At 40.4% G+C, this 27428-nt stretch overlaps 2 protein-coding genes across 4 annotated transcripts; one reads left to right on the plus strand and one right to left on the minus strand.

The window, feature by feature from the left end:
* Positions 1-231: 231 nt before the first annotated feature.
* Positions 232-18767, minus strand: LOC118901837 (guanylate-binding protein 4-like). Of its 3 annotated transcripts, XM_036865514.1 has the most exons (12): positions 18687-18767; positions 17329-17460; positions 15054-15249; positions 11699-11826; positions 9606-9715; positions 9205-9401; positions 7579-7824; positions 6417-6697; positions 4966-5178; positions 3006-3108; positions 2485-2678; positions 232-1557 (listed from the first exon to the last, which is right to left on the minus strand). In XM_036865514.1, exons 3-12 carry the CDS (start codon positions 15241-15243, stop codon positions 1318-1320), a joined length of 1902 nt encoding a protein of 633 aa, XP_036721409.1. In that variant the 5' UTR covers positions 15244-15249; positions 17329-17460; positions 18687-18767; the 3' UTR covers positions 232-1317. The 3 variants fall into 3 exon arrangements, with proteins under 3 accessions (XP_036721409.1, XP_036721398.1, XP_036721419.1); XM_036865503.1 differs by lacking the exon at positions 17329-17460; XM_036865524.1 differs by lacking the exons at positions 17329-17460; positions 18687-18767 and adding an exon at positions 16162-16246.
* A 4353-nt stretch (positions 18768-23120) lies between these two features.
* On the plus strand, positions 23121-23747 carry LOC118901848 (10 kDa heat shock protein, mitochondrial-like). The gene has a single exon (XM_036865537.1). The coding sequence runs from the start codon at positions 23211-23213 to the stop codon at positions 23517-23519; it is 309 nt and encodes a 102-aa protein (XP_036721432.1). The 5' UTR covers positions 23121-23210; the 3' UTR covers positions 23520-23747.
* The last annotated feature ends 3681 nt before the right edge of the window (positions 23748-27428 follow it).

Raw genomic sequence — 27428 nt, forward strand, 5'->3', positions numbered from 1 at the left:
GAAGCACACACACCACAACTAAGAGTAGTCCCCACTCACCACAACTAGAGAAAGCTCGCGCGCGGCAACGAAGACCCAACGCAGCCAAAAATAAATAAATAAATAAATATCCTGCATGCTGCAACTAAGACCTGGTGCAGGCAAAATAAATAAATAATAAAATAAATGTAAAAAAAACCCTTTCATCCTGTCATGGGCACTTTTCCATTCCATGTATTATTATTTCTGATTTTAATTTTAATAACTGTACTTATTTATGTTTCAATAAGCAAGAATTCATACAAAATATAAAAGGCACAGAAGAATGTGTCATGCAAAGTTAGTTATCCTCTCATGTCTTACCTCAAATATGCAGGTCCATTCCTGTTGTGTTCATGGATACCAATTTCTTTTGTATTTTCCAAAGATAGATGATAATATATGCATATACTCATTATTTTTTTAAATTGGTAATACAACTATACACACTTTCTGCATCTTGAGATTTTCTCATGTTAGCGCAAATAAGAGTTTCCCTTTCCATTTCAGTGACTGTAGAGTATTCCTTTGTAAGTGTGTCTCAGGATTTACTTCACCAGTATGTGACAGAGAGACTTGAAAGTTGTTTCCAGTCTTCTGGAATTACAACAATCCTTCAACAAATATACTACTACATAAGCCATTTTCAACTTGGGTAAATAAATCTGTAAGATAAATTCCTAAATGTGGACTTCTGTATCAGCAGTATTTGCATTTAAATTTTTGGTTTAATTTGCATCAGTTTGCATGCTCCCTAGCAAATATCAGAGACTGCCAAATTCCTGGTACTCTTGCTAGCTAGTGCCCTGTCCAAACTGTACTTCCTGGCCCATCTGAGAGGTGACACAGGTACCTCCTAATTTTACCTTGTACATCATTTATAATCAGTAAAGTTAAACACATTTATTCTCTTGGTATATTTTCGCACATTTAAAAAATTGTGTTTGTTGCTCTTTCCTCACTGATTTATAAGGGCTCCTTATAACTTAATGAATTGATCTCCATGACTGTATCATAGATTGCGAGTGTTCTTCCTCTTACCATTTGTTTTTTTGCTTTTCTTAACACTTTTCTATAATTAATCATTATCCTCCAACTTGTTTTCCATTTCTTTAAATTAACTAATTCTCAGAATTGTTTGTTTTTTTGCATTTCAGGCCCTGGTAATCACTTTGGTAATTCTTTGGTAATCAGTTTTTATTTTTAAACTCCTCTTCAACAAAACTGTTGTGACAACATATTTAAAAAATGAGCTACAGTGTTACACTATTAAAACATAAGAAGCCTTTCAAGATATACTTAATAGGGATTCTCAGCCCTTTTCATAGCATCACTGAGAAGTTTCACTCCCATACCAAGTACTTTATACCCCCCAGGTAGTACTGCAACTAATGCCATGCTAGCCATATCAAGGACCTCTGAAATCTTTATGGACGTATTATTTTTAGTCATTTCAATGTCTTCTTTTAGTTGATCTATCTCTTTATTTAACTCTTCAGCTTCCTTTTTAAATCCTTCTGTAAGTAGTTCTTCTTGCATCTGTAAAAAGGAGAGAGTCCCTTTTGAAAATAGCCCAAATCAAGATTTTGTATCAAACAACTACAGCAGGTAAGTATGTGTGTCTATTTCTATAATACCTTAGATGCTTTTTGACATTTGTCTAATATTTGCAAATGTTTGGACCTGGGTAGTGAGAGCATCCAAGGTTTAGAGCTTCCCATGTTCCCTCAACACCATCTACCTGGGCACAGAAAAGATGGGCCTAGGTCAGGCCTGAAAACTACCCCAGGACTGTGTTCCAGCCCTAATAATGCACTTTGGGAGGGAATGTAGGTGAATTCTAAATATTTGTCAGTTTCATTGAGGGAGGATGACCACACATATGTCACAAAAATGGCACTGCTGACTCTCTTTAGGACACTGTCTATCAAACTCCAGGTTGGGACAAAGAATGCATTTACTCTAGGTATTTAAAATGAATCAGGCAGACCTGGAAATGAATGCAGCAAATTTTAGAGCTTTCAGAATCCAGTAGTTCATACCAGGCACAATCTGATACTTTCAAGAGTAGATGGAACTATTCCAGGTCTCTGATGGCTGTACCAAAATCCTAAGGACTCTAGGACTGAGGTCCTGTTCCTTGGGGGCAAGTGCTACCCTATCATCACCACAAACAGCAGTCCAGGAACCTGGGCCATGTTATTTGTATGCTCCAAACCCTAACACTACACAAGGTGCTCCAAACCCTAACACTACACAAGGTGCTCCAAACCCTAACACTACAGAAGGTGCTGAGTCTTACAGAGGTAAGTCTTCAGCACGATCCACATCTCTTTGACGTTACAGAGAATCACATGTCTTTGGATTTCCCTCTGGGATCTGACTTAAGGTCAAATTTCTGTTCCTTTATTCCTGAGAGGCTAACGTTTTGTCCATCAGGCCCTGCCCAGGCCCATCCAGACTTACCTTCAGCTTGTGCTTCAGCATTGCTTCCTGCTCTCTTAGAAGGTTTTCTCTTTCCCTATCCATCTTCTCTTCCAGTTGGGTCATATTTTCCTTGAAGCTTCTCTCTTGTGCCGCCATTTTTTGCTCCTCTTCATTCTGTTTCTCTCTTAGCAGCTGCTGTTCCCTCTCAGCTGCATGCTTCTTGGCACACTCAACTGTTTCACAAGAGTTTTAAAGAGGGAAGAATATAACAGTTACGCCGAGCTGTCACCTCCTTAGCTCAGAGATAAAATGACTTTAAAATGGTGGGAAGGAATCTGAATATTCTTACTACCACATCAGAAAACATGCTTCAGCATGTGATGCAAAGGCACTGATTGGATGTACATGCAACCCAAACTCCCCTGGTTATTTTCACATGCAGCAGAGAGGTTCCACAGAAGAAGAGGAAGCTCCCGTGTCAGGAAGTGTTTGTTTTCACACCTACCAAAGGGAAGCACAAGAGCCACCTTTCCCTTTGTGAGCTCAGCCCTCGCCTGTACCTGCCATGGCCTTGTCCCCATCAGTGAGGGCTTTGTCTGCCTGCAGGATGGCTTCCTCTAATCCTGCCTGGGACTGCAGGAAGCTCTGGAAGACCTCATTTGCCTGAGGACACAACAAGGAGCAAAGACTTGTCAGGCAGCAAAGATGTAGTGTCTTGCTGAGGAAATTATTGTTCAATAAACCTACAGATTGGACCCTTTAAGTTCTCCATCCTTTGTAGGATCCCCAAATGGTTACAGACCCCAGAATTATGTGCAATTCTACAAACATCCACCTCCATTTTGTGCAACTCCTATATCTGCACGTTGTTTTTCTTCCGACTAATGCTCATCTACTCTTTCTTTATTACGATTTCATTTATGGATACTTCAACTTGTAGCTTCTATCTCCTCTTCCAGGAAGCTTTCCTAAGCTTTATTCTGAGTTTTGAGTGACTGCCAAGACATTACATTTGCCCTATCAGCACTACCACTTGATGACTGTGTGATCTTAGGCAACATAGTAACTTTTCCACACCTCATATTTCTCAGTTTTATAGTGGAGATGACAGCAGTACCTAATTCATTTTTTTGAGGACTAAATTGATTATCTCGGCAATATGGTAGAGCAGAAAGATCCTGAGCTCTCCTCTTCTCACAGGCACACTGAAGTCACAACTATTTGCAGAACAACCATTGGTGAAAAAGATGGAACCTATCAGAAAAGATCTCCTACAACTGAAGATATAAAGAAGGAACCACAGTGAGATGGGTAGGAGGGGTGGAGTCTCAATATAGTCAAATTCCATACCCCCGGGTGGGTTATTCACAACCAAGAGAATGATTACAACCTCAGAGGTTCTCCCAGAGAAGTGAGAGGTCCGAGCTCCATACTGGGTGCCACAGCCAGGGATCCAGCACCAGGAAGACAATCCTCCAGAGCATTTGGCTTTGAAAGTCAGTGGGGTTAACTTTCGGGAGTCCCAGAGGGCCTGGGGAAATAAAGTCTTAACCCTCAAAGGGTGCACTCTAAATCTCACATGCTCCGGGACCCAGAGAAGAAGCAGTAATTTGATAGGAGCCTGGGTCAGACCTACCTGCTGACCCTGGAGAGTCTCCTAGAGAGGCAGGAAGCAACTGCAGCTCACCCCAGAGACATAGACACTGGCAGCAGCCATTTCTGGGAGCTCCTTCTACCACATGGACATTGGTGCTGGCATTCGCCATTTTGGAATATTCCCCCTAGCTTATTAGCCCCAAGACCCAGCCCTGCCCTGGTCCAGTGGTCTGCAGGCACCAGTGCTGGGATGCTTCAGGCTAAGCAACTAACTGGGCATGGACAGAGCTGCACCCACCAGCAGACCTCCTGAGCCCACCATCGCCTCTGGACATGGCCTTGCCCAGCAGAGGTCCAGGGACCTGGTCTCACTCACCAGGGCACAGGCACTAGACCTGAAACCCCCAGGGCCCTTTAGCCAGAGACCCTGGGACCCAGCTCTACACACCAGGGGGAAGATACCAGTTGCAATAAAACCTCAGTTTCGCAGTCTGCAGGGCCAGCCCACCCACTAGCAGGCTATATCCTGCCTTGGGACCAGCTGGGCTCAGGCCTGGACCAACATGAGGCCAACAGAAGCTTCAAGACACCCCAGATCCAGCAGCCCAACTGGCTGTACCCAACAGTGATCCAACACATGCTCTGGGACTCCTGGGTCCTGCAACCGGACTCCAGGATCTGGCTCTGTCCTCAGGAAAGCTGGCACTAGCCCCCACCAGTGGGCAGGCAACAGTCCTGGGGTCTCCTGGACACTTACTCTGCTCACCAGAAATGCAGCACTAGACCCAGAGCCCCCCGGGGTTCCACAGTCAGCCTCCTTGTGACCAGCAGCCTCTGCACAAAGCAGGACCTGGCAACCAAATGAACCAACAAAGACCCTCTGACTCCAATCTTCTGTTCTTTCCCACTCCCATTACTCCTCACCTTAACTCCTTTCCTGGGAACCAGTTTATAGTCCTGTTCAAACTTGCTCCTTGCTTCTAAGTAGAGACTGTGTCCTCCAGGGACAAAGAAAGTTCCTCCTGAAATACTTTTCATCAAGGATTCTGAAAGCTTCTTAAGCTCAGCCTGACAATATTTGACAGAGGCCTCTTCATTTTGGATCATGAAAACATCCTTCTTTTTCTCCATGATGTCCTGCCAGGGAAATATGGGGAAATCCAATAGAAAGAAGCTGTTAGAGGGAAGGTCCAACTGTGATCCTCTTGGAAGAAGTAGTCTGACAGCATCAGGTACATGAGACACAGAATAATAGATGTGGAGTCAGGAGTCTAGTTTTAGTTCCAGTTCTGACAAACTCTTTGTGTGATTTGTATGAAGTCCCTTAAATCCCCTGGGCTCAGTCTCAACATCTGTGCAATGATGGGGTTGGCAGAGGCAAACTACTACTTTAACAGTAGTAGCATTAATAGTGATCCATCCATCAACAATGAACAATGAAAGTACAATTATGAATGGAAGTAGGGTTTCCTCTTCAAACTTGGGTGCTATGGATAAAAATATGTACATAGCAAATCAACTTCCTACTAATGAATTAAGTATACACTGAACAGAGTTTTGAACTCTTTTTGAATTCTTGTTTCATTGAGGATTTGAGTGTGTGAAATTATAGGAACAGAAATTTTTTGCTTGTACTTATAAATTACAATTGAGCTGGTTTTACTCTGTATGTACTAAGAGATCTTTGTAAATTATAGGATGGTCAAGGGAGACTGAAAGTCAAACTTTCAGTGAAGGTGCCAATGGTAAGCAGAATTATGATCTCCAAGAGTTCTCTCTGCTGGTGTCCACACTCCGCATAGTTCCTAGACTTGTGAAGATGATGAACAATTATTCTGTGTTTAGACTATATTACATGGAACAGGTTGACTTTAAGAAATGGAGATTACCTAGGTGGGCCTTACCTAATCACAAGCCCCTTAAAAGATGTTTTCTCCAGTTGGTGGCAGAAGAGGTAGTCGGAGAGATTAGAAACAGAAGAAGGAAACAGTGCACCACTGCTGGGTTGAAGATGGAGGGGGGTTCCCCAGAGCCTCCATGTGAGTACCAAGGCCACTTGAACCTTGTTTTCAGCTATGGTACACGGAGCAGAATACCCATAGACCCTGGGCTGGTATCTGACCTGAAGAACTATAAGCTAATAGATGTGTGTTGTTTCAAGCTGCTAAGCACAGTGTAATTTGTTTTGCCACAACAGAAACTAAAAGCCCAACTTTTAGAAAAGAGATGGACTGTAGCCTGTAGAGCCCTATCACTCACTAGAATCTAAACTCCTTATATGATGAGAAGCACATGAACCATGGTGTCAAAAGGGGGAGTCTAGGTATCATTCCAGAAGAAAGGAATCAGGAAGGATATATTCTAGGGCACATTACCACCAGCTTCTTCTGGAACGTCTGCTTGTCATCTTTGAAGGAGCGCCCTAAGAAGATTGCAATGGCTTCCATCTCACAGGCTGCGTGCACCTCCAGAAGCTCCTGGAGCGTGTCCGTGGGGAGCCTCAGTCGCTGGGCCATCTGCTCACTGTAGTGGTCGGCTGCCTTCTGCACAGCCGCTGAGTTCTCACGCTCGGCCAGAGTTATCACTGCGTTCTCCAAACAAGGAACTCCTCCACTGTTGATGGCATCTATGTAGGCCACCACCAGAGTCCCCAGCCCTGAATGAGACATGATATTTATGAAATGGAGAGAGAATTCTCACCTGTTTTAATAGCTTTAGAGATTAGCATTCTAAAAATCACTAAAATTTTATTGAATTTGAAGTTTTCTTTTCTTCTATCGATTCTTCTCCTCATTTTCTTCATTCTTGTAGCCTCCTCCTTTTTGTTCTATGAATCCACTTCTTTATAATAACATCACTGTGTCTCCTATTCACTCTACCTTTTATGGTTCTCAAATTCATCCCATTACAATATTAGCCGAATGATTTCAAACGATATGCTCAAGGGTCCCCCAGAACACTTTTCCCATTTTTATAAAATAAACCTGTAAGTAAATTACATTACTTGTGGGCACTATTTGTAAATGAAAATGTCTTGATGAAAATGTCATCAAGAATTTCAGGACAGTGACACCAACATTAAACCAAGCAGGGCCCATCTCAGCACATTACACTGTGACTGTCCAGGTTGCATGTCCGTGAAGCCAGCCCTGTACATAAGATTGTATTTACATTTGTTTCTCAGACTCTCAATGAGCTTACATGGATTCATGGACTACTATTTATTTTCCGATTCATGTAAATTCACAAAATATCTTGCATATCCTCACTCGAAACACTTATCCCATCAGACACCTCATCACCATGAAGACTTCAATCTTTAACTTACATCATTAGTGTAATACTTTCATGACATTTGGTAGGCTTACATAGGCTTCTTTTAATGAAGAAACATGCATTTACATGTGTTGCATGAACATACATCTTTCCAAGTTACACAGAGAAGAAATCACAATTGCTGACAAACCCAGAGTGCAATCACAACTTCGTCACACACACTGAACCACAGAGAGACATGCTGTAGCAAAGGAGACTCACTTCCCCCTGTGACAGTGATTCCTCCTCTTAGGGTCTTGGACTTTGCATGGGTAAAGATATATGAGCAGAAATTTTTTGATTGCTTCTGGAAATTCTCATCCAGTTGGTTATCTGGCACTTCCTCAATATGGAGTAATAATTTTTTGTCACTTGTAGGCCGGTCAAAGACAAAGCACTTTCTTTTTGGAAAAAACTTCCTGATACATTCTCTGGGCATGTTGGAATTTCGGATTTTGGGATTCTTGCCTGCAGGAATGGAAAGAGAGCAATCACTGAAGGAACAGCCTTCAGGTGAGGGGGCTGAGGACTTTCATTTCTGTGGATCTTTGCATCACTGTAACTACTGTGCCTGTGTATCTCCTATTATTGAATCACGCAAATCAACCTTATGCTAATCTATTCAGGACATGGAAAATCCCCCCCCTCCTGCTTTATTTTTGTACAGAGCTAAGAGTGAAGGAAGTACTTCTGAGGATGCAGGGGAGGAATCCATTCCAAGTGAAGAAACTACTGATTATTTTCCTTACCCTTCCATGGCGGGCAGTGGATCAACTATTTATTAGATGTTTCTTGAATGATAGATTCATCCAAGAAATTGTCAGAAATATTTTTCTGACATTATAGTCCCTATGTCAGAAATGGCATGTAATGTAATGTCAGTAATGTAATGGTAGACACAAAGATATTTATGATATTGCTGAGAAAATAACCCGTGGAAGACAAATGATACTCAGGACAGTAAAGAGAAGATTTATATATCAGAGTAAAAACGTACACATACTATAAATATGTTTGGAGATTACTTTAGCATACACCATCTCATGGTAAGATTAGCCTAAATGAAACTAGGAGACCTCATCCATCCTCTGCGTCATTTTACATTGGACGTGACTATCATACAAAGGGATTCTGGGCATATATCAATAGTTCAACAAATATTTATTGAAACAATGAATAAATGATTAAATTAAAAAATGAATATTGCTTCTAGGTACCACCCATTATCCTCTCTGCTATAATAATCTGAGTAACTAATTTATTATATTAACATGACATATACGGTGTTAGGTTCTAGAATGAAGAGTGTGATACTATGAGGAAGAACATATTAAGGATCTGACAGTCTTACTGGAAGGACATGGCAATGCTTTTTTTTCTGAACTCTTTATTGTATAAATAGCCTATCTATCAATATGAAAGATGTAGCTATGTATGCTGGTAAGATACACTGTGTTAAAGGTATTTCAAAAATTAGTTCTTTTGTTTATCTTGTGATTCTGTGTTTCCAATTTGATGGATTATATTTCTCAGATAGGAAAGGAGAAGCACTTAGACTTAATATGTAATATAAGTATGTGAGCCTTTTTTTCCCATGGTGTCCATTTTTCTAAAATCACTTGGTCTAATATTGGATTATAAATTTCCTCTGTGAGCTTAAGCTCTGGTCACTGAGGTTTTCCCAGTAACAATAATGACTGAAGCCACACCCACCTGCCATTCACCAAGCACCATTAGCATGGCCTCAATCCAACCCCAAATCAAGACTGACATCAAGTGCTGAATGTCAGACCTCTGTTGACCCCACCTCCTACTGAACCTTCCACCACCCTGGCCCTGCTGTGATACCTGGAATCAACTTCAAGGCATTCTCCAGATACTCATCTTCAGTGATGGGGTATCCATCTAACTCCAGCTCCAGCATGAAATCCCGTACAGCCCAAACAAAGTCTGGAAAGAAACTCACAAACTCGGCTGAGTCCTGTACTTCATCAGAGCTGGCAGAGGATGTTGTCCTGATTAGCTCTGTTAGTTCAGTCACGTAGCTGGGATCTTAGCTAAGGAATGAGAAGTGCCCTCCAACACAATTTCCAGGTCTCACCCCAGAACAAGTTTTATCAACATTCCCATTTGCCCCATTTTCCCTTCTCATGAGCCACGAGAAAGGAGTCATGGGAAAGAAGAAACAGTGTCAGTTGCTATTCCCATAAACTCAATGAAACATGGTGGTTCAGTTCCTGGAAGGATACTGCAGCTGCTCCAGGGCCTGGTGGTTGATGGTGTTCATGCTGTTGTAGACAAAGATGCTGCTCAGAAGCACGGCCAGGGCAAAGATCCACGAGTCATTCTTGGAGTCACCCTAGAAAGCACATTGCAGCAGGGGACTGAGGACACTCCTCCTCATTCTCTCATTCAGTTGTTCATTGACTATAACAGCTGTCCTGTAACTCAACAGTAAGGCAAATAACATAAATTTTCAAGACAGTGCTAAACACAAACCTTTCTGGTGTTGACACTGACACCTCTCAGAGCCTCAGTTTCATTAGCTGTTAACAGAAGTGAGCGACGTGAAATGTGTCAACTGTTTAATACAGTGCCTGGAACACAGAAGTTATGCAGTAATAAGTGGGCCATGATTCCTTTGCACTTTTTTTCTTGATCATGGGCTATATTAGGGACTAGTGCTATTCAATTAAATTCATCATCTATTCATTGTGCATTTAGAAAACAGCAGATATTGCATCTGCTTGTGTGGATATAGAGTTTCATATGAGAGTCCCTGCCCTAGAGAGATGGAGGGGCAGATATACCTGGGAACATATAAATACATTCAAGATGATAAACCGCCAGGCATGGAACCAAATATTATCATGTAAAAGACAAAGGGGCAATTCCAAAAAAACAGAAAAAGTACTCTGTGCATTCAGAGCAAGAAGTGATTATGTCTGACAGTGATACGATGGCATTAAGATGAAAATAGCTGGGCTTTAAAGAATTGACAGAATGTGGATTTGTGGAGCTTTGGGGATCATGCAGGTAGAAGGACCCACAGAAGCTGATCACAACTGCCAGAAAGTGTGGTCATATAGAGGTATTACAAGGTTACTTTATTTGACTGAAGTAGTGGTTACCCATGTGGTAATAGATGATGAGGCTGAAAATGAGATTCAGGACAAGTCATGAGTGACTTTGGAATAGATTATATATACTACCAAAATACACTACATGTAGTAAGGACAGCAAGTAGTTCTGCTCTATCAGTTTGCAATATGGTGTGCTTTAGTTCCTTGACAAATGCAGTTAGATAAAAAGAAGAAGATTATACAAACTAAAATCTAGTAGGAATCAGTAGACCATCTTGGGCTGACACTGAGGTGATTATTGAATACTTTAAATCTGGATTTTTAAATTCACAATTTCTTAATTCATGCCCCAACCCTTGCCTGCAGTGATGAAAGCCAAAGATTCACTGCTACTACTTTAATTTAGATGCAGATTAATATAAATAAGGAGAAAAGACTGATTGCAAGTAACACTGTGAAGACAAAATACCTAATATTATCCCATTTACATTTTTATGGTGGGTCTAGCTCATGTTTTTATAGAATTCATTGAAGGATTCATCTTCAGAGCCCCAAAACTCAGAATAAAATGTTCCTGGTATAGTGGAAGCTTTTCTGGAGATTTTAAAAATAGTTTATTCACTGAAAACATATTTTCATGATTCTTACCTCTAACCCCATATACCTTAACCTGTAGAGCCAGTGGATTCCATGGATTATAGCTTCCACCAGGATGTCTTCCTGAACCTGAACAACTGGGGTAAGGTCTCACTTTTTTTGTCCATGGCTCCCTGTATTGATAAGACTGCATATTTCTTATCTTCCCAACTCAGCTCTGGGCCCATACCTCACTCACTGTGATAGAAAAGCCCTGGAATTCAGATGCCCAATAAATATTTGTTAACTTGTATCTTTCACCCCAGTGTTAAAAATAAGGCGATCGGGTTTCCCTGGTGGCACGGTGGTTGAGAATCTGCCTGCCAATGCAGGGGACACGGGTTCGAGCCCTGGTCTGGGAAGATCCCACATGCCCCGGAGCAGCTAGGCCCGTGAGCCACAACTACTGAGCCTGCGCGTCTGGAGCCTGTGCTCCGCAACAAGAGAGGCCGCAGTAGTGAGAGGCCTGCGCACCGCGATGAAGAGTGGCCCACACTTGCCGCAACTAGAGAAAGCCCTCGCACAGAAATGAAGACCCAACACAGCCATAAATAAATAAATAAATAAGTGAAATTCTTAAAAAAAAAAAAAAAAAAAAGAGCATAGAGGATTCCCCGCCTTACCTTTTCCACATCACCCAGGCCCTCGGTGTCCAGAAGGACCAGGGTGTGGCTCTCCTTGGAGGGGTGGGGCACACACCACATCCAGATGCCCTTAGTTTCAGACCTCACTGTGGAGCCCAGATGGAAACCTGCAAAGAAAGAGGAGAAAGCAGCACACAGTAAGAGCAGATAGTCCAGGCTGCCCAGTGGTTACTTTGGGTAAACTTGTCGGAAGGTGAGTGCCTGTCTCAGAGGAAGGTGCTTCCATTTCAACAAGGACAGAAAATCCAACCTCTGTACACATTCAGAACCTTCTCAAGAAGCACTTTGTGTCCCCTATTCACCTCCTCATATTAATGGCTCAAACTGTGTCACAGTCCAGAAATAATGTTAGCTCTATTAACCTTTCTATATTTATCCGCCACTGAAGAGCTCCCTTCTCCTCCATTTTCTGATGGACTTTTGCCAGTGAGAGGTACCAGCAGGAGATCAGAAGTCAGCCTCCTGTTCCCCTGGCGTCCACCCTGGTGAGCCACAGTGGCCCAGTGTCTCTGTTCCTCTACTTTGGTCACATCTCCTTTCATTTAGCTCCAACCAGTAACTCTGGTCTCTGCCACATTCTGGAATCTACACATTGCCTCTTCACACTACAGGAGTTATAAAGGCTACCTGGCCATTGTTCCTGCCACTCTCTGGCTACTCTGTACCTTCATTGGTTCCCTTTGCCCTGCTTGTGCCCTTGTAATTGTGCCTCCATTAAACATCTTCAGTTATCCTTTAAATGGATTATCTGTGTCCTTTCAGGACGTGGACTGATAGATCAGCTTTTTTAGTTTTTTTTCCTCACTTCCTCCTTGTATTGTCCTCATTTCTGTTCTCCTCTTCAAAAAATGATGAATTCTTTGTTCACTGACTCATGTGGTGATATAATAGAAGGGAAAGCAGAAAAGACCTGTGAGAATTGCTTGCTTTTCTTTCCAAAGGCTTAAGCCCACAGGGGAAGAGGATATGAGATATATGCTTTGGAAGCTGCAGGTAATGTATCTCGTCCAACAGTCCAAGATATTGACCATATGCCATATGCCAATGCTCCCTTTAACTGAGAATGGAAATGGATATGATGAAATACCTAGGGGAGCATTGTTCAGCATGGCTCAGGCCCCTCAATTGCCACATCCTGTACGTTCTGCTCAGAGAAGGTATAAGACCTGAGATGATCTGCACTCTTCTACATCGTGATGGTATTTGACTGCTTGCTGATTAATACAGAAAAATCTGAACTTCCCCAGGTAGAAAAGACAAGGTGTAACTGGAGTTCATCAGTGCAAGTTATGTGAGGTAAAGAACAGACAAAGAAGTCATCACAAGGAGAAAGAGTAGTGACTTGGTTCTGCTAGCCGACTTTGGGTGTTAATTTTGTTTGTTTGTTTGTTTGTTTTTGTTCTTCCTGTGATATGACTGGGGTGGTGAGTCACAATTCAGGTGTTTTAAAACAAAACTAGGTTAGGTATTTCCTCAGTAAGGGAAATCACCTCCTTGTTACCTGATGTAATCTCAAGTAGAAAAACAAGATTGTTGTTGAAACTCCTTGTATGTATCTTTTTCTTAGAGTTCTCCAATCTTTAATCCCTCCAAAAATGACTTACTTATTAATTTAGGCTGTCAAGGAAAAGTGTCCTCCCCTGATTGGTGATCAAGTTCCTCTCAAAGAAAGACAAACATAAAATGTTTTGTTTTAAGCCAATAAGAGATTGCAAAGCAAAAAAGAGAGAGGGAGAAAGGAAGAAAAAAGAGAGATGGGGGAGAGAGAGATACAGAGACAGAGATAGTTTGAGGGAGAGAGACAATGAGATATTCCCAAGGATCCTTAGAGTTTAGTGGACTGAGGTTCTACCCCCTAATTGTGCTGAGCTGCTGGGCCACAGAGGAAGGCATTAAGAAAGAAATGGTGTGTGGTCTTCTTAGAACTGCCCAACAGGACATAGGCGGATTGTCCTAAAAATCAATAAGAAACAAGTCAGGCAACTTGGTAGGAAAAAAAACCCCTTTTGAAATAGGAAATGCAAATAGCAAATATGTGATAAGGTGCTTAAGCTTATCTGTAGTGAGGCAAATAACATGCAACTACACAGACACCAGATCAGCAAAAGTTAAGAAGTGTTTTTACCAAAATTTTGTAAGGATGTGGATAATTCTAAATTACTGCTAATAAGCATATAAACTGACATAAAGCATAAAAGGCTTTAAAAGGTTTGATAAAGCTTAAAAGGTTTAAAAAGCTTAAAAGGTTTGATATTATCTAGAAAGGCTGAAGACATAAATACTTCTTGATTCAGCAATTCCACTTCTGGGTCTAACATAAGGAAGTTAGTGTACACGTGCACCAGGATATAGATGGAAGAATAATCATGAGAACACCATTTGTTGTTCATCAGCAACAAATGGATGAATAAATTGTGGTATCCTCTGTCAGCTGCAAAGTACAAAAGAGTGAAAATAATTGCAGACACATATGACAAACTAGATGAACCTCACAAACTTCTTATTGAGAATATGAAGCAAGATCCCAATGAATATCAGAATGAAATTCCCTCTATAAAGTTTAAGCTATTTTTAAGAAATGTTTACATAGATTGTAAAACCATGTTTAAATAGGAAGAGGGAAAGAATGCACCATGAAAATCAAAACATTGGTGAGCTCTAGTGAGGCTGTGAGAGGGTGTGGTTTGGGCTTTTGGGTATTGGTGATGTTTTATTTTTTGATCTGGGCGGTGATTGAACAGATGATCATTTCATATTGATCAACTTTATTACATGTATATATATTTTTATGCACTCTTCCATATGTTTTAGAGTTCACGTATTACAAAAGACTAGTTAGAGAAAGAGAAGGGGTGCAGTTTATCAAAGTTTTGCTGTGAAATTAAGCCAAAAAGAATGCATGGTAGCCCCACTGAGATATGGGATATAGGGATTTTACTGTCTGTTCTTCCTTCCATCCTTTTTGAAAATAAGACATGTTGAACAATATCTGTGTGCTGCTTGGAATGACTTTGGTTTAAAGCCAAAGTGAGGAAGGAGGAAGGAAGGGAATAACTGTTGAAGATGAGCCCCTGAGCAGATGACAGTGGATGGGACCAGGACGAATGAGGTGGATGTTTCCATGGGGTTGGGAACACTTGATTACTGGACAAAATTACTGAACATTGTGGGGAGATGGGTTTGAAGTTATAAATTTGGTGGTGAGCATTAGAAGTTTTCTTCAGCGGGAGGGGTTAGACTCTTTCTTAACATGACACTAGAGGAGGATGGTCCACAGCCTGTGTTATCACTGCTTCCAAGCAAATGGTCCTGAACAACACTGAACGACACTTACCGTGGTTCTGCCCTGCCAGGCGGTTCATCAGGAAGGATTTTCCCGTCCGATACAGCCCTGCAACGGCCACCACCACCACAGGCTGAGAAATCTGGTCAAGAATCTTCAGTGCTTTTGGATTTACTGTCAGCTGATTGTTCTGGTTTTCCACCAGACAGATGGGGTCCATTATGGTGGATCCAGACTCCATGGGAAGCTGTAACCCAGAGGAACGACTCAGTAAAACACAAGATCCACAAGTTATCTCTCACGATGCACATCAGGCTTCTGCATTTGGAACTTATACATCAATTTTCTATGTTTTGTATGCTTCTAAAAGGTGAGTATTTAGCCTAGTGTGCCAAGGTCTGTACAGATACATTATGTACATCATCTTATTGATCCTTACATGAACCCTAAAGCAACCTTATCCATGTAATGCATACAGCGAATAGAATGAGAAAACAAAGCATTGATGATGGAGCCATGAGAACACTAACATTTTGGGGGTACGTAGAGGCAGAATGGGACATGAAGGAGATGAGGAGTGACCAGAGACGATTTCTGGAGTTCCAGAATGATTTGGTCACTCATTAATTGCACAAATATTTATTGAGAACCTACCATGTGCTGGAGATTGTTCTAGGGGCTCAGTATCAAACAGTGAACAAAATGGGTACAAATCCCTGCTTCATGGAGATCTATTCTAGTGGAGAAGACAGATAATATAGAAAGTGGAAAAGCAAAATACATGTATGTATATTAGAGGATAGTAAATGATCAGAAGGAAATGAGAGGGAATCGTGTTTAGAGTGTTGGGGGTTGAATTCACATAGAGTTGAATCAGGGAAAAACTTGCCAACAAAGGAAAAATGAATGTGATTGGTGACCTTGATGAGGACAGATGCACTGAATCGTTGGGAGCAGGCTGGAAGAGGAGTTACTGCGAGAGAAAGGAGACACAAAGAATGTAGCTCTCCCTCAAACACAATAGGACAGACCTTAAAGGTACCTAATAAAGTTGTGCATGCAAGAATTAATTTATTGACTGAAATTACAGGACATTTCTTAGTATTTAAGCTGACAGGGAAGAGAGGCAAGCAACCAGGGTGTTTTAAGGTCTGCCTACCTATGTCACAGTCTCACATCTGGGCCAGGCTCTACTTTAAATGATTTCGTCACAATGATTGGGTGTTTCATGATCTCAAGAGACAGACAGCAGTCAGAGAGTTTTAACTGTCCCTTTATTTTCTCAGACAATACTAAGCAACATCCACATGTGCCCATACTTTACTAGCTGTGTGACGACTGGAAAGATTAATTTCTCTGTGCCTCAGATTTCTCTTCTGTAAAATGGTAACCCTAAAAGTAAAATTCAGTCTGTCATTAGGGTCATTAGGAGGGTTAAATATCTCATAATGCTTACAATGCTCTTAAAATTATGCTGGTACATAGTAAATCCTATATAAGTATTGTTTTAAAATTAAGTGTCTCTGAAGACAGAGAGGGTAATTTCTGAATGAAAGTGGAGGATTAGCTTTGGCCTGAAACAGTGACACTTCCTTCCCTGGTTGCAAGCAAGTGGGAGGACACAGCCCATGAGGAAGACGAGCAGGTAGGGGAGGACCAGTGATAACAGCTGAGAAGGAGGAGTCAGGCTGGAGGAACTCAGAGCTGCCCTGGGATGTCAAAGTACAGGTTCTGGAGTCCGGCTGCCAAGGTTCAAACCCGAGGGTTTAAGTCACTTATTGTCTGTTGAGACCTTGAAAAAGGAAGTTACCTCCACAGCCTGCATTTTCTTATCAGTTTATAGGTAAAGCAACAATTCTTGCCTGATTCATTACTGTATAGCTGGTAACAGATAGGCTATCAATTATGGGAAAAAAAATTTCCTGGATTCATGTACTATTTCAATAATCAGCAATTAGACATTGCGTTATAATGTGTCAGTGAATTCTGTAAGCTGCAAATTGCCAAGAAATATAAGGTACTGTATCTAAAATCTTTTTATTAGAGAAAAACATGAATTTATTTAACAGCCTTCCTCTGTACAATTTCTTTTCTTTTTCTATTGTGGATTGGGAGCAGAGATGGGGGAGTAAAACATGACCTTTTACTGCTGTGTTATGTGAAAATTAATAAAGGGAAACCTGGGGAATTCCCTGGCGGTCCAGGGGTTGAGACTCCGAGCTCTCACTGAGGAGGGCGCTGGTTCCATCCCTGGTCAGGGAACTAAGATCCCACAAGCTCGCGCCGTGCCCCCAACCCATCCCCATCACAAGGAAACCTCACTCACATGGAGTCAGCAGGCCAGAAGGGGGAGCTCTCATGCAGAACTACTGCCTGGAGGTCAGTTACAAGAAGAATTGTCAATTACAGACCACAGGGGAAAAATCTTCAACAGGAAGGAGTCATCAACGACAGTCCCCTATAGGAAAAGGTGTACATTGCATCTCCTACAAGAATTGACTACCCGGCAACTCAGTCAATGAGAATCTGTCATCACCCTGAACTCTGACTTTTCTTTACAAACCACCCTTCCCAGCCCCTTCCTTTTCTCTGTAAAATAAGGTTCTTCTTTGTTGGACTTGCCTGTGGCTTTTTCTATAGCTTGCTTGTCCCAAGTTGCAATTCCTCTGCTATTCCCAAATAAACTCACTTTTGCTGGTAAAATAACTGTTTTATTTTTAAGCTGAATAGCTGTAAGCAAGAGAAATTGTAGAGCTTATTTCTTAGATTGAATACTGATAAAGCTTTGTGTAAGTCAATGTGTCTACAAAGATTCTTTTTTAATTCAAAGTATACTGAGGTACCAAAACCAGAAACTTTTTACTTCAAAACTAAACAAGTGGAAAAGAATAGTGCTACTAGACGGCAGAAGGCAATCAACAGTTTCCAAAGGTTACTGTTCAGGAGAATAGTTAACATACCCCAATCCCTGTATTTTCAGCAAGTACCAGAAATTATTCTGATGCAATTAATGTTTGGGCCACACATGAAAAACAATGTATGATAAACAAACATGATTAGACCTTAACAGTTATTATTAATAGTTTTTTTTTAGTGAGAGTGAGATTGAATTATTCCGTATAATACAGTTCTGTAGTATTCGGAAAATCAAATGTTAAGTCAAAAATAATGCAGGGTCAATTTAGGATTTAAATTGTCTCTATGTCAAGGACCATCTTTTCCCTGTTTCTCCAGTGCCCAGCGAGGCGCAGTCAGGATGTGTCCGAGGAGGGGAGGAGGGGGCTAGAGGAAGAGACCGCACCCAGCGCCCCTGCAAGGGGCCGGGGGTTTGGGCCTTCAATTCTGAAAAGGACTTCAGCCCCCTTTCCTCAGAAGATATAGCATGCACTCCTCCCTCTCCCATGCAGGGCTTCTTGCTGCAGTCCTGCGTAGATGCTCGAGGAGGAGAGTGCATCCCGGCGACACGCCTGGCGGCCGCCCCGGATCCAAAAGGAAACGCTGCGCTGCCCAAGCAACGCGCCCGCCGGGCCGCACACCCTCCGCGCCCGCCGGGCCGCACACCCTCCGCGCCGCGCAGGCGTCCGCGGCCTCCCCTCCTGCAGTGTGGAACCTGCGCGGGGGGATTTATTGTTGTTATTTAACGGAAATGTGCTTGGAAGGTATAAAGTTTAGCAGCAAACTTACGTGGCGCGGTTGCGGCCGGCCGGGGTCAAGTTAGCTGCTCCGGCTCGCCCCTAGGGCTCCTCCTGCGTCTGGCTCCTTCTGCATCTGGCTCCTCCGGAAACCGACTCTTATTTAGAAGCTGAAAAGCCAGCCGATTATCAAAAGCCATCCCGTTATGGGTCGGGTTTATGAGAAACAAAACCGAAATCGAAAGGACATCATAAGGACACGGCTTTTTTTTTCTTTTGCTTCTTTTAATGGAAGCAGGAACCCGAATGAAGTCGGGGAAAGACAGGGAGACAGGGAGGGGTTCCTCCACACCTGGCTGGGTAAACCCAACTTTGTCCCTTCTCCACGGGTGGCTTAGGTGTCCTTGACCCCATGGTGAACGTGGCCCAAGTAATGGTAGGATGAGAGAGTTCAACAGCCTCTCTCTCAGGGGCGTCTTTGTGAGAGAAGGGGTTTCTTTATTAATTTTTCTTCACTTGAAAAATGTTTCATTTGTTCATTTCCTTTCTCTTTCCTTTTTAAAAAAGTGTTTTGTTTTGTTTTGTTTTTTTTACCGCGGTGGTTTTTTTTCCTTAGCAAGAAAAATACGTGTGTATAAAATCCATGATTTTATAGCCCAGACATATTCACTATTATTTTGTTACAGTTTTTCTTTTCTCTTCTTTTCTTTTCCTTTCTTTTACTAGGGTGCATCCAGATTTGGGGGTTGGGGGTTGGGGGGAGGACTGTTTATAATTTGAGGGTGGATGCAAATTTGGGGGTTGAGAGTTGATTCAGATTCCTTCCATCCTGTTCTGTATGCTTTAAGGCATTGTACTTACCTACAAGTTAAAAACTTGACTGCTGCTGTTAGGGAACCAGGTTCTTTTGCTCGAGGGGCTGCAAGCCAAAACACTGAGACGCTGAGGTTTGCAACAGAGAAAAATTTTATTTGTGAGGCAACCCAGTGAAGAGGCAGGAGAACAAGTCTCAGGTCTGCCTCCCAGAAGGAGAGGTGGTTGGAATATTTAGGGGACAAAGAAGCAAGGTGGTCTTAGACCTTGGGGAAAGGTGATCGGAGGTAGGGAAAAGGTGAGGTAATTGGAGTTCTGTGCAGGCTTATCTGAGTTGCATGCTTCTTCATGGGACGCCTGTGCAAATTCAGGGAGATTTGGTTTGAAACAGGTCGGAGAATTTGGGGCTGTGATGACAAAATTCACCTATGGGACAAGCAGGTATATTCTGTGCAGACTCTGATCAGCCGTATTGATTTCACCTTGTTTCAGCCAGTTTTGTTGTATTACAAGAGGAGGGATTTTCGATCTGTTCCCTTATCTGCTGTTCTGTAAGATGAGCTCAAGAATTTCTGTTAGTCACCAGTTTCTGTTACAGGTTTTTAACCCTATGGAGCAGGGTTTCACTACCACACCTGTATTTCAGACTGTAGTGAGGGAAAGCAAGGACAGGGAGAGTATAGTCTCAAAGTTCTATGGCCAAGACTCCCCAAGAGCAAGTGCTTTGACACATATTCCATATGCAGACTTATCTAGCTTCAAAAGCAGCTAGAAAAGTATAATAATCCTTAGCCAGATTGCCCTAAGCTTATTCTGTAAGATAGAATGATACCATATTTGAAGGTGCAAAGCATGTTATAATTCTAAAAGTATATGCAAAATATTGACAGATTTTTCTAGACTCCTGAGTTGAAACTTGGCAGATTCAAGACTTGAACCCAAGCTGGAAAAATTACCGTGACCCCATAATTCCTGAGCCACCGAGATTGATTTAAGGGGAGATTGAGCATATGACCTAAGGCCAGATAAAGTTAATCCTTTCTCAGTTACCTGGATCCAAGACATTTCTCTCTTTTTCTGTATCACTCTTGGTCTTCTTCTGACTCTCTTGATCTCCTGTCTTCTGTTTTCATTAACTTTTTGTTGTTGTCAATGAGGGTATAAAGATGTGTGTTTCAAGATGAAGACTGTAAGGCCACTTAGGTATGTTTGGCTCTGAAACATGATATATATCATTACTTACAAAGGGGTAGAATACATTTGGAGTCTCACTTCCAGCTTCCATGGTTGTAATTGCTTCAGGAAAAATCCAATAATATTGGAAAAGGAAGAATGATTAAAATGGGTTCCTAAACTGAAGGCAGTCAATGAGACTTGATTTAACTGAAATGAAGTTTTTTTCAGTTTCTATTAATTTAACTCCAGAAAAAGTGGTCTAGCATCTTGTTTTAGAAATTGTGCTTATTTGTCACCTAGTGTACTCAGCTTTGTGTCTAGTGAAAATTCTGAGAGGAAGAGTCTCATTTTCACATACTGCTACTCAGAGTTTAGTGAAAGACCACAGCTGTGGATGGACCAGAGTTCTAAACAGCTCAAACTTGAAGCGCTTTCAGTTCAGAAATATGAGTGCAGTTCATCAGGTGAGGAAAACGTGGGTACAAAGGAAAAATAGTCCTTTGGGGATAAGATTCTTAGGCTTGGGGAGTCTAGAATTGGAGAGAGTAGCCACTGTGACAAAATGTTTGTAAAAACGAGGCAAAACTAAAAGCGCCTTGGATATTTAATGTTTGTAAAAACGAGGCAAAACTAAAAGCACCTTGGATATTGCAGAGAACAGAAATAAACAAGATAAAAGAATAGGCATTCAAGACTATACAAAATGTAAGGCAGTAGACCTTGATGCTTATTTGGCTATAATAAATATGTCAATTTACTCACAAGTTGGAGTGGAAGTGTATCACCTGAGGAAATTCAGCCTTAGTGTATCTGGAACATGAGGTAAAGGGAATACTGAAATTCCAGTTTTCTGCATCTGGTTTGGTGTGGTGAAGACATATGTATGTGTATACCTCCTTTATACATCTCCAGCACTTGTCAGGGATGGTCCATTTAATGTTGAGGAATGTTTAATTTGTCACTAGGGTGTCAGGTTTCACTGCTGAACTGATAGTGTTCAAGCTAAACTCTCTTTAGATCCCATTTATAAAAGGAAAAAAGTTATTTCTGGTTTAATGTTTCCTTTTATTATTTTTGGAGTGTCAGAGAGTTCACATGATCAAAGTTCACAGACTTTAATACTGTTGGGTAGGGGTTGGGGGGAAGGTGTCCATTAGAGCTACCTGAAAAGAGAAAGCAGGATCTAATACAAACTGAAAGCCCCAAGTGTCTGTGCGTTCATTCACCGTAATGGAGGTCTCATTCAGTGTTGTCCGTTCCTCTAATTTTTTTGGATTTACACATACTTCACCAGGAGTATTTACCTTCTCACTCACCTCCACTACTTTTTAAGAATATTGGAGCCTAATAGTCATATCACAATTGTAGGAGTAAAGTGCAAATCTTAAACTATATAATACTGGCCCACCTAATTCCTGCATGAGAAGTGGTTTAGATGTCTATCAATTAAACTGCTACCTTCTTTTGTCTTGGTTCTTACTTGGATGTGAGGGGAATAGAAACTGCAGCTGTTACTTGACAAGGAACTACTCTGGTTAGGCACAAACTTTCTCTCTTTCAAAGTATTCCCAACTCTTCAATATACTCAGCTGAATTCTACTCCCCATTTTGTGCCCTTTGCATATACCCAGTACGTTATAATGATAAGAAAACAAAGGAAAGTCTGCTTGCTAATGAAGCCACATTTGGAAGAAAACGTGTAAATCTCTTTTTAAAGCTGTAGCTTTTCAGCTGGCTCCTTTTCTGTGCTGGCTAAGACCATAGCAGGACGTCAACACATCCCTCCCAAGATGAGCTTTTTTTCAATTCCTGGGGATGAGTTTGGCCACTTACACAATACAGAATGAGCTTAAAATCATGTGACATGAGTTCCACTTGTTGTACCACAAATCGCACAATTAATTCAGAATTTGTTTGCCTAGTAGAGCTGTGGAACGCTCTTATAGAGGCAGTTAAGAGGCCAGTTTGACCATGACTCTGAGAGGATGGGCACCATTGTCTGATGTGGTAAATAACTTAAGCCCAAAGTCATTACAGGGTGCTGTGTACCCAATAGGCATAATACATGGGTTTGGAGGCCAATGGCCCTCAGTATCATTCATTGTGACTTCTTTGGGAGAGTTTGTGCTCCTTGACCTTGAAAATCTAGGCTTGTGGTTCTAGAGGTCCTGGTTCCTAGAGAGGGGATGTTTCCTCCAGGGGGCACACTAAGGGCGCCACTAACCCTAAAGCTATAGCTGCTGCCTGTTTTCTCTGGGCATCTTGTGCCAATAGAGCAGCAGGCACAGGAAATAGTAAACATACTAGTAGTTTATCATGATAATTGGCTTTGATCATCATGAAGAGGTAGGATTACTGCCACATTATGGGAGCAGGGAGGAATATTTTGGCTAAAGTAATAACATACAAGTCCTAAGGGCATACATGCAGCTTTTCAGACCTTGTTTTCTTTGGAAGCAGAATAAAGGCATTGATGATTTTAAATCATGATGTGGCTCGAGTTCACGTGGCCGGGGGGTCGGACTGAGGATCTCTCCTTTGCGGCGGCGGCCAGAGAGCGAGAGTACGAAGTGCGGCAACCCGAGTCATGGCAGGACAGGCATTTAGAAAGTTTCTTCCCCTCTTTGACCGAGTATTAGTTGAAAGAAGTGCACCCGAAGTTGTAACCAAAGGAGGCATTATGCTTCCAGAAAAATCGCAAGGAAAAGTATTGCAAGCAATGGTAGTAGCTGTTGGATCAGGCTCTAAAGGAAAGGGTGGAGAGATTCAACCAGTTAGTGTGAAAGTTGGAGATAAAGTTCTTCTCCCAGAATATGGAGGCACCAAAGTAGTTCTAGATGACAAGGATTATTTCTTATTTAGAGATGGTGACATTCTTGGAAAATATGTCGACTAAATAAGTCACTATTGAAATGGCATCACGTGAAGCTGCCCGTTCCCCCAATGGCATCACGTGAAGCTGCCACTGAAGTTCTGAAATCTTTCATCCTGTAAATAATTTCCGTGTTTCTTTTATAATAAAGTAATGATATCCAAACTAATGATATTCAGTGTCTCTGAAATTTAGTTTTCTCTGTATTGATTTAAACATTCCCAAATAAAAGTATATAAATGAAAAAAAAAATCATGATGTGTTAGGAATGCATGTTTTAATTTCTGAGTTAAACAACAGACTCAATTCAATTAACAACTTCTAAACAAATAGAAGACAAATGGAGGAATAAAATATATTCAGTCTATCTGAAAGAAGATAGAGGTGAGAGAAAAAGAAATACATAATAGGGGGAACACAAGGAAAGTGTAAAACAATATAACATACAAAACCGAATGAAGCAGTAATGTTGTAAATAGAAATGAAATTAATGCAACAGGTATAATGCATACTAGGTACATAATATCAATTAAAGCATATGTTATTTATGAGACACATCTAAAATATAAGCCTATGGAAAGGTTAAACATAAAGAAAGGGGATTTGATACACTATACAAATAATAAAAAAAAATTATAGAAAACAAAAAATTTAGTATAATATAAAAACAAAAGTATTTACAAGTGTTACATGAAAACAAATTATAGTGTGTGCATGTAATATATAGCAGCATATAAAAATAGACTTTAAGGGCAAAAGAGCCTGTCTGTAGTCATACAGAAAATTGATGAAAGTTTCAGTTTTACAGAAAGACATAATATTGTTATATTTTTATGTACCTTATAATATAGCTTCCAATAAATTAAGAGGAAATGGGCAGAACTAAAAGAATAGGCAAGATCACAATTTTAAGGACACACTTATCCCACTTCTGTGATTAATTGATAGAACAAGCACACAAAATCAGTAATCATATTGAAGATTTGAAGGGGATAATTAATAAATTGAACAAATGGATATTTTGTATGTTAATAACTATGATCAAACACTGTATAAAACATATTTTTTCAACTTAAAGAATTAAAGTCAAGCAGAGTATACCAATTTACAATAATGCAATGTTAAAAAACAATGACAAAAAGATAACTGGAGAGTCTTATATATATAAATTAAAAATTATAATTCTAAATAACCTATAGGTCAAAGAAAATTTTATTTTGAAAAACATAAAATATTTTAAAATGAGCAATACTGATAATACTATATATCAAACCTTCAGGATGCAGTTAAATCACTAATGTCAGTGAAATTCATAGCCTTAAAGCCATAAGCTAGTAAAGAATTAAAGTAGAAAACAAGCTAAATATCAATCTCTACAAGTGATACAAATGCAGAGAAAGTAGAAAAACCAAAATAAAAATGAAAGCACACTTAATGAAATAGAAAACCAATATACAATAAGAGAATCAAAGCATCCAAAATGTTGGTTCTTTATAAAACTGGTAAAGCTAGAGTGACTAATCAAGAGAAATGAGATCCATGTTCCAAATTGCTAAGAATGCAAAATGCCTCAAGAGAATATTGCTCCAATCTGAAAAACAAGAAAGGACCAAATAATCTATAAAATCATGGTTTTTAAAATCTATCACAGGTGAGGTCACAAGGCAAGAAGATAAACTGAATTCCAAAGGGTCACAATCTCCTTTGGGAAGAGAAGCCACATAAACTTTTTAAACCTTTATCTGATTATAGAGATTAGAATAAATTAATAAAATTTTAATGGATTTCTTGAAGAGTTAATGAGGGCTAGAATCCCTGAGAAACCTTGGCATAAGAGGAATCCACACATACTTGTAAAAAATTTCCACTGACCTCCATCAGGTGTTCATAAGAAATAGTAGATGTAGGGCAGGAGATATGGATACCCTTGGTTGGGCAGGCTGACTGGGTTTTCGAGGTTTGAGGTGCAGCAGGAATACCTGGAGAACCTAGGAGTATGCAGGCATTCAACAAAACCTTGCATTGAGTAAACAAACAAACAAAAAAACAAAAACAAAAACAGTAGTCTACCATTGGAATATGTCAAGAGCATAGAGAGAGACTGCCTACAAGACAAGTATGCAGGGTCTGCTAAAAGTTGAGGGTGGGACAGGAATACTAAGAAAATCTTTTGGTGCTTCAGGCCTTCCCCTTCAAACAGTGTAATGGTAGAATTCCACTGGAGGAGTGTGAAGCTTGTAGTGTACTTGATGTAGGTATAGCAACAACAATACCCAGCACAGATGAATTACTACATTGAATCAATGCCCCCCCACAATCATCCTAACTGAAAAAGAGGTGTGCCATTTTTCAAACATAAATATTATTATCTTGATATCCAATTTTTTTTACAATGCCAAGCATACAATAAATATGGAGTCAAGCAAAAAACAAAACAAACAAACAAAAATACCAGTTAAAACTATGCATTATAATGAGATAAGACAAGGAGCAGAACCAAAATCAGGGATAAACCTAATGTTGAAACAATCAGACAGGGCCTTTGAAATCGCTATTATTATTATGTTGAAGGATCCAGTGGAAAGGTGAATAACACACATGAAAATATGTAAACTTATTTAAAGAATAGACACTATTAATAGAGTTAAATGGAAATCCTATAAGAGTAAAGCACAGTATCAGTGATTAAGACTTATTTTAATGGAATTAACAGAAAAGATGTGGACAAATTGGTGGAAAGAATCAAAGAAACTGAGATAGATTGATAACAATTAACCACATGGAAACACAGAAATAAAGAGAAAAAAAATTATAATGGAGTGTTCAATAGCTGAAGACGTCTCACGGGACAATGCCTAGAGGTTTATTGTGCACATAATTGAAAAAAATAAAAGTAGAAGAAGTAAAGAAAGAGGCAGAAAAAATGTTTGAAGAGAAAATGTCCCAGAATTTTCAAAAATTAATAAAAGACAAAAAATGGCAGATCAAAAGCTCATAGAACCCTAAGGAAAACAAATATAAGATAAATATGGCCATGCACCTCACAGACTAGCAATAAAAACCAAGCATAAAGAGAAAATCTTGAAACAACTGGTGAAAAAAAAGAAATATTACATACAGAGGAACAAAAACTAGGATTGGAAACAAACATTGCTAGAAATTATATGAGCTAGGAGAAAGTGGAATAACATCTCTAAACTATTGAATGAAAAATGTCCACCAGAATTATTTACACAGTCATAATGTTTTTAAAGTGAATGCAAGATAAAAACTTTTAAAGTATAGCTTTTGAACCCTTGTACCCTGTTGGTGGGAATGGAAATTGATACAGCCACTATGGAAAACAGTATGAAAGTTCCTCAGAAGACTAAAAATATAACTACCATAGCAAGGGAGTTCTCCTGGGCCTCATTATAAGGGCATTAAACTCATTCATGATTGTTCCGCATTCATGAACTAATCACTTCCCAAAGGCCTCACCTCCAAAAACCAGCACATTGAGCATTAGGTTGTCAACGTATGAATTTTGGGGAGACATACACATTTAGATGGTAGTAGAAAAGTTCTCTAGGGAAACCAAAAGACAACAGGGAGACAAAAACAAAAACAGTAAGGAAATTTTAGTTCCTGACACCACACCCACAACAAGTGGTAAACACAACCTAACCTCTAGACAGATAACATAAAACCTCACACTAAAGGCATATTTACCTCAGTTCCTTTAAACCTATTAAATCACGCCAGCTTTCAAGAAAAAATTACGAGGCAAAAAACATAGTCTAAAGAGATGAATCAAGTATCAGAACCAGACTCAGACATGGCAGAAATTTTGGAATTGTCAGACAGGAAATTTAGAATAACTATGATTAATATGTTAAGAGCTCTAATGGAAAAAGAGGATAACATGAAAGAACAAATGAGTAATATAAGGAG

Source organism: Balaenoptera musculus, chromosome 1 (assembly GCF_009873245.2).
Source record: "Balaenoptera musculus isolate JJ_BM4_2016_0621 chromosome 1, mBalMus1.pri.v3, whole genome shotgun sequence".
Taxonomy (NCBI): Eukaryota; Metazoa; Chordata; class Mammalia; order Artiodactyla; family Balaenopteridae; genus Balaenoptera; species Balaenoptera musculus.

Coding starts and splice junctions, on each gene's coding strand:
- LOC118901848 (XM_036865537.1), top strand. CDS start 23,211: ATGGCAGGACAGGCATTTAGAAAGTTTCTTCCCCTCTTTGACCGAGTA.
- LOC118901837 (XM_036865503.1), bottom strand. CDS start 15,243: ATGGAGTCTGGATCCACCATAATGGACCCCATCTGTCTGGTGGAAAAC. Junction 11,827..15,053: donor CCTGGCAGGGCAGAACCACG/GTAAGTGTCGTT, acceptor CTTTCTTTGCAG/GTTTCCATCTGGGCTCCACA. Junction 9,716..11,698: donor GCCTGGGTGATGTGGAAAAG/GTAAGGCGGGGA, acceptor TGTGCTTTCTAG/GGTGACTCCAAGAATGACTC.